Source organism: Somniosus microcephalus, chromosome 11 (genome assembly GCF_052327205.1).
Source record: "Somniosus microcephalus isolate GS21.2 chromosome 11, FLI_Smic_1.0, whole genome shotgun sequence".
NCBI lineage: Eukaryota > Metazoa > Chordata > Chondrichthyes > Squaliformes > Somniosidae > Somniosus > Somniosus microcephalus.
This window is the reverse complement of record NC_140997.1, coordinates 2,452,890-2,462,889: the sequence shown is the minus strand read 5'-3', so window position 1 is coordinate 2,462,889 and position 10,000 is coordinate 2,452,890. Positions and strand designations below refer to the sequence as shown.

General features: G+C 55.5%; 1 protein-coding gene across 1 annotated transcript in view; it reads left to right on the top strand.

Annotated features, from left to right (window-relative positions):
- baiap3 (BAI1 associated protein 3) overlaps positions 1-10,000 on the top strand; it is a 296,698-nt gene that overhangs the window by 99,529 nt on the left and 187,169 nt on the right. Inside the window, 3 exon segments of the mRNA XM_086002220.1 lie at positions 3,756-3,812; positions 5,410-5,507; positions 9,085-9,136. Of these exon segments, the coding sequence (XP_085858346.1) occupies positions 3,756-3,812; positions 5,410-5,507; positions 9,085-9,136 (207 nt within the window).

Sequence of the window (10,000 nt, the reverse complement as noted above, 5' to 3'; positions counted from 1 at the left end):
GGGTCCGACAGTAACACAGGGGCCCGACAGTAGCACAGGGGTCCGACAGTAGCACAGGGGTCCGACAGTAGCACAGGGGTCCGACAGTAACACAGGGGTCCGACAGTAGCACAGGGGTCCGACAGTAACACAGGGGTCCGACAGTAACACAGGGGTCCGACAGTAACACAGGGGTCCGACAGTAACACAGGGGTCCGACAGTAGCACAGGGGTCCGACAGTAGCACAGGGGTCCGACAGTAGCACAGGGGCCCGACAGTAACACAGGGGTCCGACAGTAACACAGGGGTCCGACAGTAACACAGGGGTCTGACAGTAACACAGGGGCCCGACAGTAGCACAGGGGCCCGACAGTAACACAGGGGTCCGACAGTAGCACAGGGGTCCGACAGTAGCACAGGGGTCCGACAGTAGCACAGGGGCCCGACAGTAACACAGGGGTCCGACAGTAGCACAGGGGCCCGACAGTAGCACAGGGGTCCGACAGTAGCACAGGGGCCCGACAGTAGCACAGGGGTCCGACAGTAGCACAGGGGTCCGACAGTAGCACAGGGGCCCGACAGTAACACAGGGGTCCGACAGTAACACAGGGGTCCGACAGTAACACAGGGGTCCGACAGTAGCACAGGGGCCCGACAGTAACACAGGGGTCCGACAGTAGCACAGGGGTCCGACAGTAACACAGGGGTCCGACAGTAACACAGGGGTCCGACAGTAACACAGGGGTCCGACAGTAACACAGGGGCCCGACAGTAGCACAGGGGTCCGACAGTAGCACAGGGGTCCGACAGTAGCACAGGGGCCCGACAGTAACACAGGGGTCCGACAGTAACACAGGGGTCCGACAGTAACACAGGGGTCCGACAGTAACACAGGGGCCCGACAGTAACACAGGGGTCCGACAGTAGCACAGAGGTCCGACAGTAACACAGGGGTCCGACAGTAACACAGGGGTCCGACAGTAGCACAGGGGTCCGACAGTAACACAGGGGTCCGACAGTAGCACAGGGGTCCGACAGTAGCACAGGGGTCCGACAGTAACACAGGGGTCCGACAGTAACACAGGGGTCCGACAGTAACACAGGGGTCCGACAGTAACACAGGGGTCCGACAGTAACACAGGGGTCCGACAGTAACACAGGGGTCCGACAGTAGCACAGGGGTCCGACAGTAACACAGGGGTCCGACAGTAACACAGGGGTCCGACAGTAGCACAGGGGTCCGACAGTAGCACAGGGGTCCGACAGTAACACAGGGGTCCGACAGTAGCACAGGGGTCCGACAGTAACACAGGGGTCCGACAGTAGCACAGGGGTCCGACAGTAACACAGGGGTCCGACAGTAGCACAGGGGCCCGACAGTAACACAGGGGTCCGACAGTAGCACAGGGGCCCGACAGTAACACAGGGGTCCGACAGTAACACAGGGGTCCGACAGTAGCACAGGGGTCCGACAGTAACACAGGGGTCCGACAGTAACACAGGGGTCCGACAGTAACACAGGGGTCCGACAGTAACACAGGGGTCCGACAGTAGCACAGGGGTCCGACAGTAGCACAGGGGTCCGACAGTAACACAGGGGTCCGACAGTAGCACAGGGGTCCGACAGTAACACAGGGGTCCGACAGTAGCACAGGGGTCCGACAGTAACACAGGGGTCCGACAGTAGCACAGGGGTCCGACAGTAGCACAGGGGTCCGACAGTAGCACAGGGGTCCGACAGTAACACAGGGGTCCGACAGTAGCACAGGGGCCCGACAGTAACACAGGGGTCCGACAGTAACACAGGGGTCCGACAGTAACACAGGGGCCCGACAGTAGCACAGGGGTCCGACAGTAACACAGGGGTCCGACAGTAGCACAGGGGTCCGACAGTAGCACAGGGGCCCGACAGTAGCACAGGGGTCCGACAGTAGCACAGGGGTCCGACAGTAACACAGGGGTCCGACAGTAGCACAGGGGTCCGACAGTAACACAGGGGTCCGACAGTAGCACAGGGGCCCGACAGTAACACAGGGGTCCGACAGTAGCACAGGGGTCCGACAGTAACACAGGGGTCCGACAGTAGCACAGGGGTCCGACAGTAACACAGGGGTCCGACAGTAACACAGGGGTCCGACAGTAGCACAGGGGTCCGACAGTAACACAGGGGTCCGACAGTAGCACAGGGGTCCGACAGTAACACAGGGGTCCGACAGTAGCACAGGGGTCCGACAGTAACACAGGGGCCCGACAGTAACACAGGGGTCCGACAGTAACACAGGGGTCCGACAGTAGCACAGGGGTCCGACAGTAGCACAGGGGTCCGACAGTAGCACAGGGGTCCGACAGTAGCACAGGGGTCCGACAGTAACACAGGGGTCCGACAGTAGCACAGGGGTCCGACAGTAACACAGGGGTCCGACAGTAGCACAGGGGTCCGACAGTAGCACAGGGGTCCGACAGTAACACAGGGGTCCGACAGTAACACAGGGGTCCGACAGTAGCACAGGGGTCCGACAGTAGCACAGGGGTCCGACAGTAACACAGGGGTCCGACAGTAGCACAGGGGTCCGACAGTAACACAGGGGTCCGACAGTAGCACAGGGGTCCGACAGTAGCACAGGGGTCCGACAGTAACACAGGGGTCCGACAGTAGCACAGGGGTCCGACAGTAGCACAGGGGTCCGACAGTAACACAGGGGTCCGACAGTAACACAGGGGTCCGACAGTAACACAGGGGTCCGACAGTAACACAGGGGTCCGACAGTAGCACAGGGGTCCGACAGTAGCACAGGGGAGACTTCTCTACAAAATAAAGTCAACGGGTATCCTGGGTGAGACGTGACATGAACGCCCAGGGGTCTGTGCTGTTCCTGGTTTACATAAATGACCTGGAATCGCAGTCACTGATAAACCAGCAGCACTGTCTGCTCAGAGGAGACAATCACAATCTTATCAAAAGAACTTGACAGGGTTTCCATTTGGACTGATTAGCGGCAAATTTAATTTAATATAGACAAATGCAAGGTTCTACTTATTGGAAGGAAAATAGAGGGCACGTGGGTTCCATGGGGGGTGGGGGGAGATGGCCAGAGTTCTCGGGCACTAGTTGACTCACCCCTCACCATCTCGAGTGTCAGCTCCGAAGTAACAAAGGGTCTCGTGGAATTTGTGCACCGACCCTCGGATCGGGCAATCCCGCTCCAGTGCCAGTGAGTGTTGGGGCTGAGACTGTGAATTATTGTCGAGTTTCAGGTCTCGGTGAAAAGGGGGATTCTCAGAACATGCACGACAGGTGTGAGCTGCACCTCAGTTCAGCTTAACCCGCAGACTCCCACTCGGATTCAGAAAGGCAGCGAGTGGCTCTGTGTCGAGTGATTCTGTGTCGAGTGACTCTGTGTCAAGTGGCTCAGTGTCGAGTGGCTCTGTGTCGAGTGGCTCTGTGTCGAGTGGCTCTGTGTCGAGTGGCTCTGTGTCGAGTGGCTGTGTCGAGTGACTCTGTGTCGAGTGAGTCTGTCGAGTGGCTCTGTGTCGAGTGACTCTGTGTCGAGTGACTCTGTGTCGAGTGGCTCTGTGTCGAGTGACTCTGTGTCGAGTAGCTCTGTGTCGAGTAGCTCTGTGTCGAGTGACTCTGTGTCGAGTGACTGTGTTTCGAGTGACTCTGTCGAGTGACTCTGTGTCGAGTGGCTCTGTGTCGAGTGACTCTGTCGAGTGACTGTGTGTCGAGTGAGTCTGTCGAGTGACGTTACATTGATTTGTGTTGTTAATTTTACAGAAATCCACGTCTGAATGGTACGAGAAAATGTGTGAGAGCTTCAAACCAGAAATGAAGGTACGTCGTGTGGCCGTCAGAATAAAGCAACCTGTGCAGATTGGCAGAAGAATTTGCTTTGCCGTGTTAGGCCTTGCCGTGTTGGGCCTTGCCGTGTTGGGCCTTGCCGTGTTAGGCATTGCCGTGTTGGGCCTTGCCGTGTTGGGCCTTGCCGTGTTAGGCATTGCCGTGTTGGGCCTTGCCGTGTTGGGCCTTGCCGTGTTGGGCCTTGCCGTGTTAGGCCTTGCCGTGTTGGGCCTTGCCGTGTTAGGCCTTGCCGTGTTAAGCCTTGCCGTGTTGGGCATTGCCGTGTTGGGCCTTGCCGTGTTGGGCCTTGCCGTGTTAGGCCTTGCCGTGTTGGGCCTTGCCGTGTTGGGCCTTGCCGTGTTGGGCCTTGCCGTGTTGGGCCTTGCCGTGTTGGGCATTGCCGCGTTGGGCCTTGCCGTGTTGGGCCTTGCCGTGTTGGGCCTTGCCGTGTTGGGCATTGCCGTGTTGGGCCTTGCCGTGTTGGGCCTTGCCGTGTTGGGCCTTGCCGTGTTGGGCCTTGCCGTGTTGGGCCTTGCCGTGTTAGGCCTTGCCGTGTTGGGCCTTGCCGTGTTGGGCCTTGCCGTGTTGGGCCTTGCCGTGTTAGGCCTTGCCGTGTTGGGCCTTGCCGTGTTGGGCATTGCCGTGTTGGGCCTTGCCGTGTTAGGCCTTGCCATGTTCGGCCTTGCCGTGTTAGGCCTTGCCGTGTTGGGCCTTGCCGTGTTGGGCCTTGCCGTGTTGGGCCTTGCCGTGTTGGGCCTTGCCGTGTTAAGCCTTGCCGTGTTAAGCCTTGCCGGAGCTGCTGTGTTCCCTCAGGGTCTTTACTGCCTCGATTATTAATAAACTCAAGTCCTGGGCTCAGTGTGAGAGCAGGCCAGGCTCCGGCGACCCAGGGATGAACCGCTGGGCTGGACAGTTGTTGGAGCAACAATTGGTCGGGAAAATGAGCCCAAGTTCCTACTCCGGATGATTAGCCAAGAAACTGTTGGAAAGTGAAAGTGTGTTTAGTTTAGGGATGACGATGGTTTGGGGGGTCGATGGGAGATGGGGGGGTGGGGGGTGGGGGATGGGGGGGTTGGGAGATGGGGGGGGGTTTGGGGGGTCAATGGGAGGTGGGGGATGGTGGGGTGGGGGATGGGGGGGTTGGGTGTCGGTGGGGGTTGGGGGTTTGGGGTGGGCGATGGTGGGGGTGGGGGTTTGGGGTGGGGGATGGGGGTTTGGGGTGGGCGATGGTGGGGGTGGGGGTTTGGGGTGGGGGATGGGGGTTTGGGGTGGGCGATGATGGGGGTGGGGATTTGGGGTGGGGGTTTGGGGTGGGGGATGGGGGGGTTGGGGGTGGGGATGGGGGGTGGGGTTTGGGGTGGGGGGGTGGGGATGGGGGGGTGGGGGATGGGGTGGGGTTTGGGGTGGGGGAATGGTGGGGTGGGGGGTTGGGTGTCGGTAGGGGATGGGGGGTGGGGTGGGGGATGGGGGGTGGGGTTTGGGGTGGGGGGGTGGGGTTTGGTGGGGGGATGGTGGGGTGGGGGGTTGGGTGTCGGTGGGGGGTTGCTGATGTTATCAGGCACCGTGACCTCAGCCTGACTTTATTTTACAGGCTGAGATTACTCAGCTGAAGGCTCTGCTACAACAGGTCGACACGGTTTGCACCGAGGTAAAAAAAAATCACAACCTGTACAACAAAATATTTGTCAGGTAAGTGTCTCATATGTTCTTACATTTTAGAATTTCAATTATTTTATGGGAATACATTAAGGATGTACAGCACGGGTTATATACAGAGTAAAGCTCCCTCTACACTGTCCCATCAAACACTCCCAGGGCAGGTACAGCATGGGTTAGATACAGAGTAAAGCTCCCTCTACACTGTCCCATCAAAAACTCCCAGGGCAGGTACAGCACAGGTTAGATACAGAGTAAAGCTCCCTCTACACTGTCCCATCAAACACTCCCAGGACAGGTACAGCACGGGTTAGATACAGAGTAAAGCTTCCTCTACACTGTCCCATCAAACACTCCCAGGGCAGGTACAGCACGGGTTAGATACAGAGTAAAGCTCCCTCTACACCGTCCCATCAAACACTCCCAGGGCAGGTACAGCACGGGTTAGATACAGAGTAAAGCTCCCTCGACACTGTCCCCTCAAACACTCCCGGGGCAGGTACAGCACGGGTTATATACAGAGTAAAGCTCTCAATTCAATTCAATTCAATTCAAACCGCTTTATTGGCATGACAAGGTACATCTTATGTTGCCAAAGCATCGAAAAACATTTATGGTTGAACACATTAACACAGATCTATCCATACAGTGTATAAACAGATATATCCCTGAGTGTATAAATATACATTCATATAATTTGTATATACTCTTTTCTTAGATTTAATGGTTGTCCCTCTGTTTATGGCAAGCTGTAACATAGTGTGCTGCTAAGGTTACACAATTTCTCTGTTCCCCTAGCAGGTATGGGAGTTTTTGATCGTCATTCAAATTTCTGAATTCAGGGCATATTTTTGTGAATTTTGGGTAGAAATTCTCCCTTATGCCCTGATATTTTCCACAAGCTGTGAGGAAGTGCATCTCTGTCTCCACCACTCCCTGACTGCAGTGAGAGCATATCCTGTTCTCTCTTGTCAGCCAGGTCTGTCTGTGTCTGCCTTTTTCGATAGCTAGGCAATGCTCACTAAGTCTGTACATAGTCAAGGTTTTTCTCAATTTGCTATCTTTCACCGTGGTCAGGTATTCAGCCATGTTGTATTGTCTGTTTAGGGTCAAGTAGCAATTGAGTTTGTTTTGGATTTTTGTTGTTTCTGCCCAATATGACATATTTTTCCTTTTGCTTAGTGACAATTGTGTTGGGTCAAATTCTCTGTGCTACGATGTCACTGTCCTGGGGCTGGTTACTGTTAGTAGTGTTAGTAGTTACTTCACTCAGTCCCAGGACTAGTTGACTGAGGGTATTCTTCTTTATGATCCTCTCTTGGCATTTCAGGGCTTCGTAATGATAGCAGTGGGGGTTGCTCATTTTTAGGTGTTTCCAAAATTTGGTGGCTCTTTTTTGGATAGTAATTATTAATGGATATTGGCCTAGTTCTGCCCTGCATGCATTGTTTACGGTTTTCCTTTGAGTGCGGAGGATACTTTTACAGAATTCTGCATGTAGGATCTCAATTGGGTGTTTGTCCCATTTTGCAAATTCTTGTTCTGTTAGTGGTCCCCACACCTCACTGCCATAGAGTGCAATTGGTTCAATTACTGATTTGAAAATTTTGAGCCAAATGCTAATTGGGATTTCTATTTGGATTGATTTTTTAATGGCATAGAAAGCCCTTCTTGCTTTCTCTTTCAGTTCATTCACAGCCAGATGAAAATTTCCCGTAGAACTGATTTTTAAGCCCAAGTATGTGTAGTTAGTAGTTTGTTCAATTTTAGTTGTTCCTAGTGTGAAATTTATTCTGGGTCCCTGATGTCTGGATCTTTGCTGGAACACAAGGACTTTGGTTTTTTGGGGGTTTATTGTCAGGACCCAGGTCTGACAGTACAACTCTAGCAGATCCAGGTTCTGCTGTAGACCCTCCTTAGTTGGTGACAGCAGAACCAGGTCTTCTGCATAGAGGAGGAATTTAACCTTGGATTCATATAGGGTGAGGCCGGGTGCTGTAGATTGTTCAAGTAGTTTTGCCAATTCATTTATGTAAATATTAAAGAGTGTCGGTGAGATGGGCGAGCCCTGCGTCACACCATGCCCCTGTGGGAAGTATTTTGTTTGTTTGTCTCCAATTTTAACTGCACATTTATTGTTTGTATACATTGATGAAATTACATCATATGTTTTTCCCCCTACACCACTGTCCCGTCAAACACTCCCAGGGCAGGTACAGCACGGGTTAGATACAGAGTAAAGCTCCCTCTACACTGTCCCATCAAACACTCCCAGGGCAGGTACAGCATGGGTTAGATACAGAGTAAAGCTCCCTCTACACTGTCCCATCAAACACTCCCAGGCCAGGTACAGCACGGGTTAGATACAGAGTAAAGCTCCCTCTACACTGTCCCATCAAACACTCCCAGGGCAGGTACAGCACGGGTTAGATACAGAGTAAAGCTCCCTCTACACTGTCCCATCAAACACTCCCAGGGCAGGTACAGCACGGGTTAGATACAGAGTAAAGCTCCCTCTACACTGTCCATCAAACACTCCCAGGGCAGGTACAGCACGGGTTAGATACAGAGTAAAGCTCCCTCTACACTGTCCCATCAACACTCCCAGGGCAGGTACAGCATGGGTTAGATACAGAGTAAAGCTCCCTCTACACTGTCCCATCAAACACTCCCAGGGCAGGTACAGCACGGGTTAGATACAGAGTAAAGCTCCCTCTACACTGTCCCATCAAACACTCCCAGGGCAGGTACAGCACGGGTTAGATACAGAGTAAAGCTCCCTCTACACTGTTCCATCAAACACTCCCAGGGCAGGTACAGCACGGGTTAGATACAGAGTAAAGCTCCCTCTACACTGTCCCATCAAACACTCCAGGGCAGGTACAGCACGGGTTAGATACAGAGTAAAGCTCCCTCTACACTGTCCCATCAAAGACTCCCAGGGCAGGTACAGCACGGGTTAGATACAGAGTAAAGCTCCCTCTACACTGTCCCATCAAACACTCCCGGGGCAGGTACAGCATGGGTTAGATGCAGAGTAAAGCTACCTCTACACTGTCCCATCAAACACTCCCAGGGCAGGTACAGCATGGGTTAGATGCAGAGTAAAGCTCCCTCTACACTGTCCCGTACAATGTGCTTCATGAGATCCTCTGTGAGGAAATGTGAATCAGCAGAGACTAGTCATCACACCAGGGGCCGACCTGCTCTGCGTTGCTCACTCCACTTACTCGATAATCTCTTGGAGCCATTGTGGCGCCGTTTCCTGGTCTTCAGTTGGTAGATCAGTGCAGGGGACAGGAATGAGAATGTGGGTTACGGTGAGAAGGCCGAAGCGGGGTGGGGTGGGGTTTTATTTGGGGAACAGGGGAACGTTCTCTTTGCAAATTCTCGTGTGTTTATGCGATGGGGACCTGAGTTCAGCTTTAGGTCACAGAGCCTGTCCCCTCCCCTCCCCTCCGTGCCCTGTATCTCAGCCAGGGAGAAGTGCCCTTTGTGTAAGGTGATGTGGGCCATAGGGAGGGTGTCCACTTCAAGGGAACATGTGAAGAAATGCCTGTCCAGCACTCAGCCGCTGCTTTTCATCGACTTGATTTCTGTTTGTTTCCAGTGTTCTAAAGATTGATTACTTCAGCATCACCTACCAACAGCTGGAGAGACTGGTAAGAGAGAGCCCCCGAGACTCAGCACCCCGGGACCCTCACCCCGAGACCCAGCACTCCGAGACCCCCCGGGACTCAGCTCTCCGAGCCCCCCCCGAGACCCAGCACTCCGAGCCCCCCCCCCCGAGATTCAGCACTCTGAGCCCCCCCCCGAGACCCAGCACTCTGAGCCCCCCCCCGAGATTCAGCACTCTGAGCCCACCCCCGAGACCCAGCACTCCGAGCCCCCACCCCGAGACCCAGCACTCCGAGACCCCCACCCCACCCCCCGAGATTCAGCACTCCGAGACCCCCACCCCGAGACCCAGCACTCCGAGCCCCCCACCCTGAGACTCAGCACTCCGAGCCCCCCCTGAGACTCAGCACTCCGAGCCCCCCCGAGACTCAGCACTCCGAGCCCCCCCCCCCCACCACCGGGGACTCACCACTCCGAGCCCCACCCTGCGAGACTCAGCACTCCGAGCCCCCCACCCCGAGACTCACCGCTCCGAGCCCCACCCTGCGAGACTCAGCACTCCGAGCCCCCCCCGAGAGAGAGAGAGACTCCAAGCCCCCCACCCGAGAGAGAGAGACTCCGAGCCCCCCCGAGAGAGAGACTCCGAGCCCCCCCCGAGAGAGAGAGACTCCGAGCCCCCCCGAGAGAGAGAGAGACTCCGAGCCCCCCCCGAGAGAGAGACTCCGAGCCCCCCCGAGAGAGAGAGACTCCGAGCCCCCCCCGAGAGAGAGACTCCGAGCCCGCCCCGAGAGAGAGAGACTCCGAGCCCCCCCCGAGAGAGAGAGAGACTCCGACCCCCCCCGAGAGAGAGAGACTCCGAGCCCCCCCCGAGACAGAGAGAGAGAGAGACTCCGAGCCCCCCCCGAGAG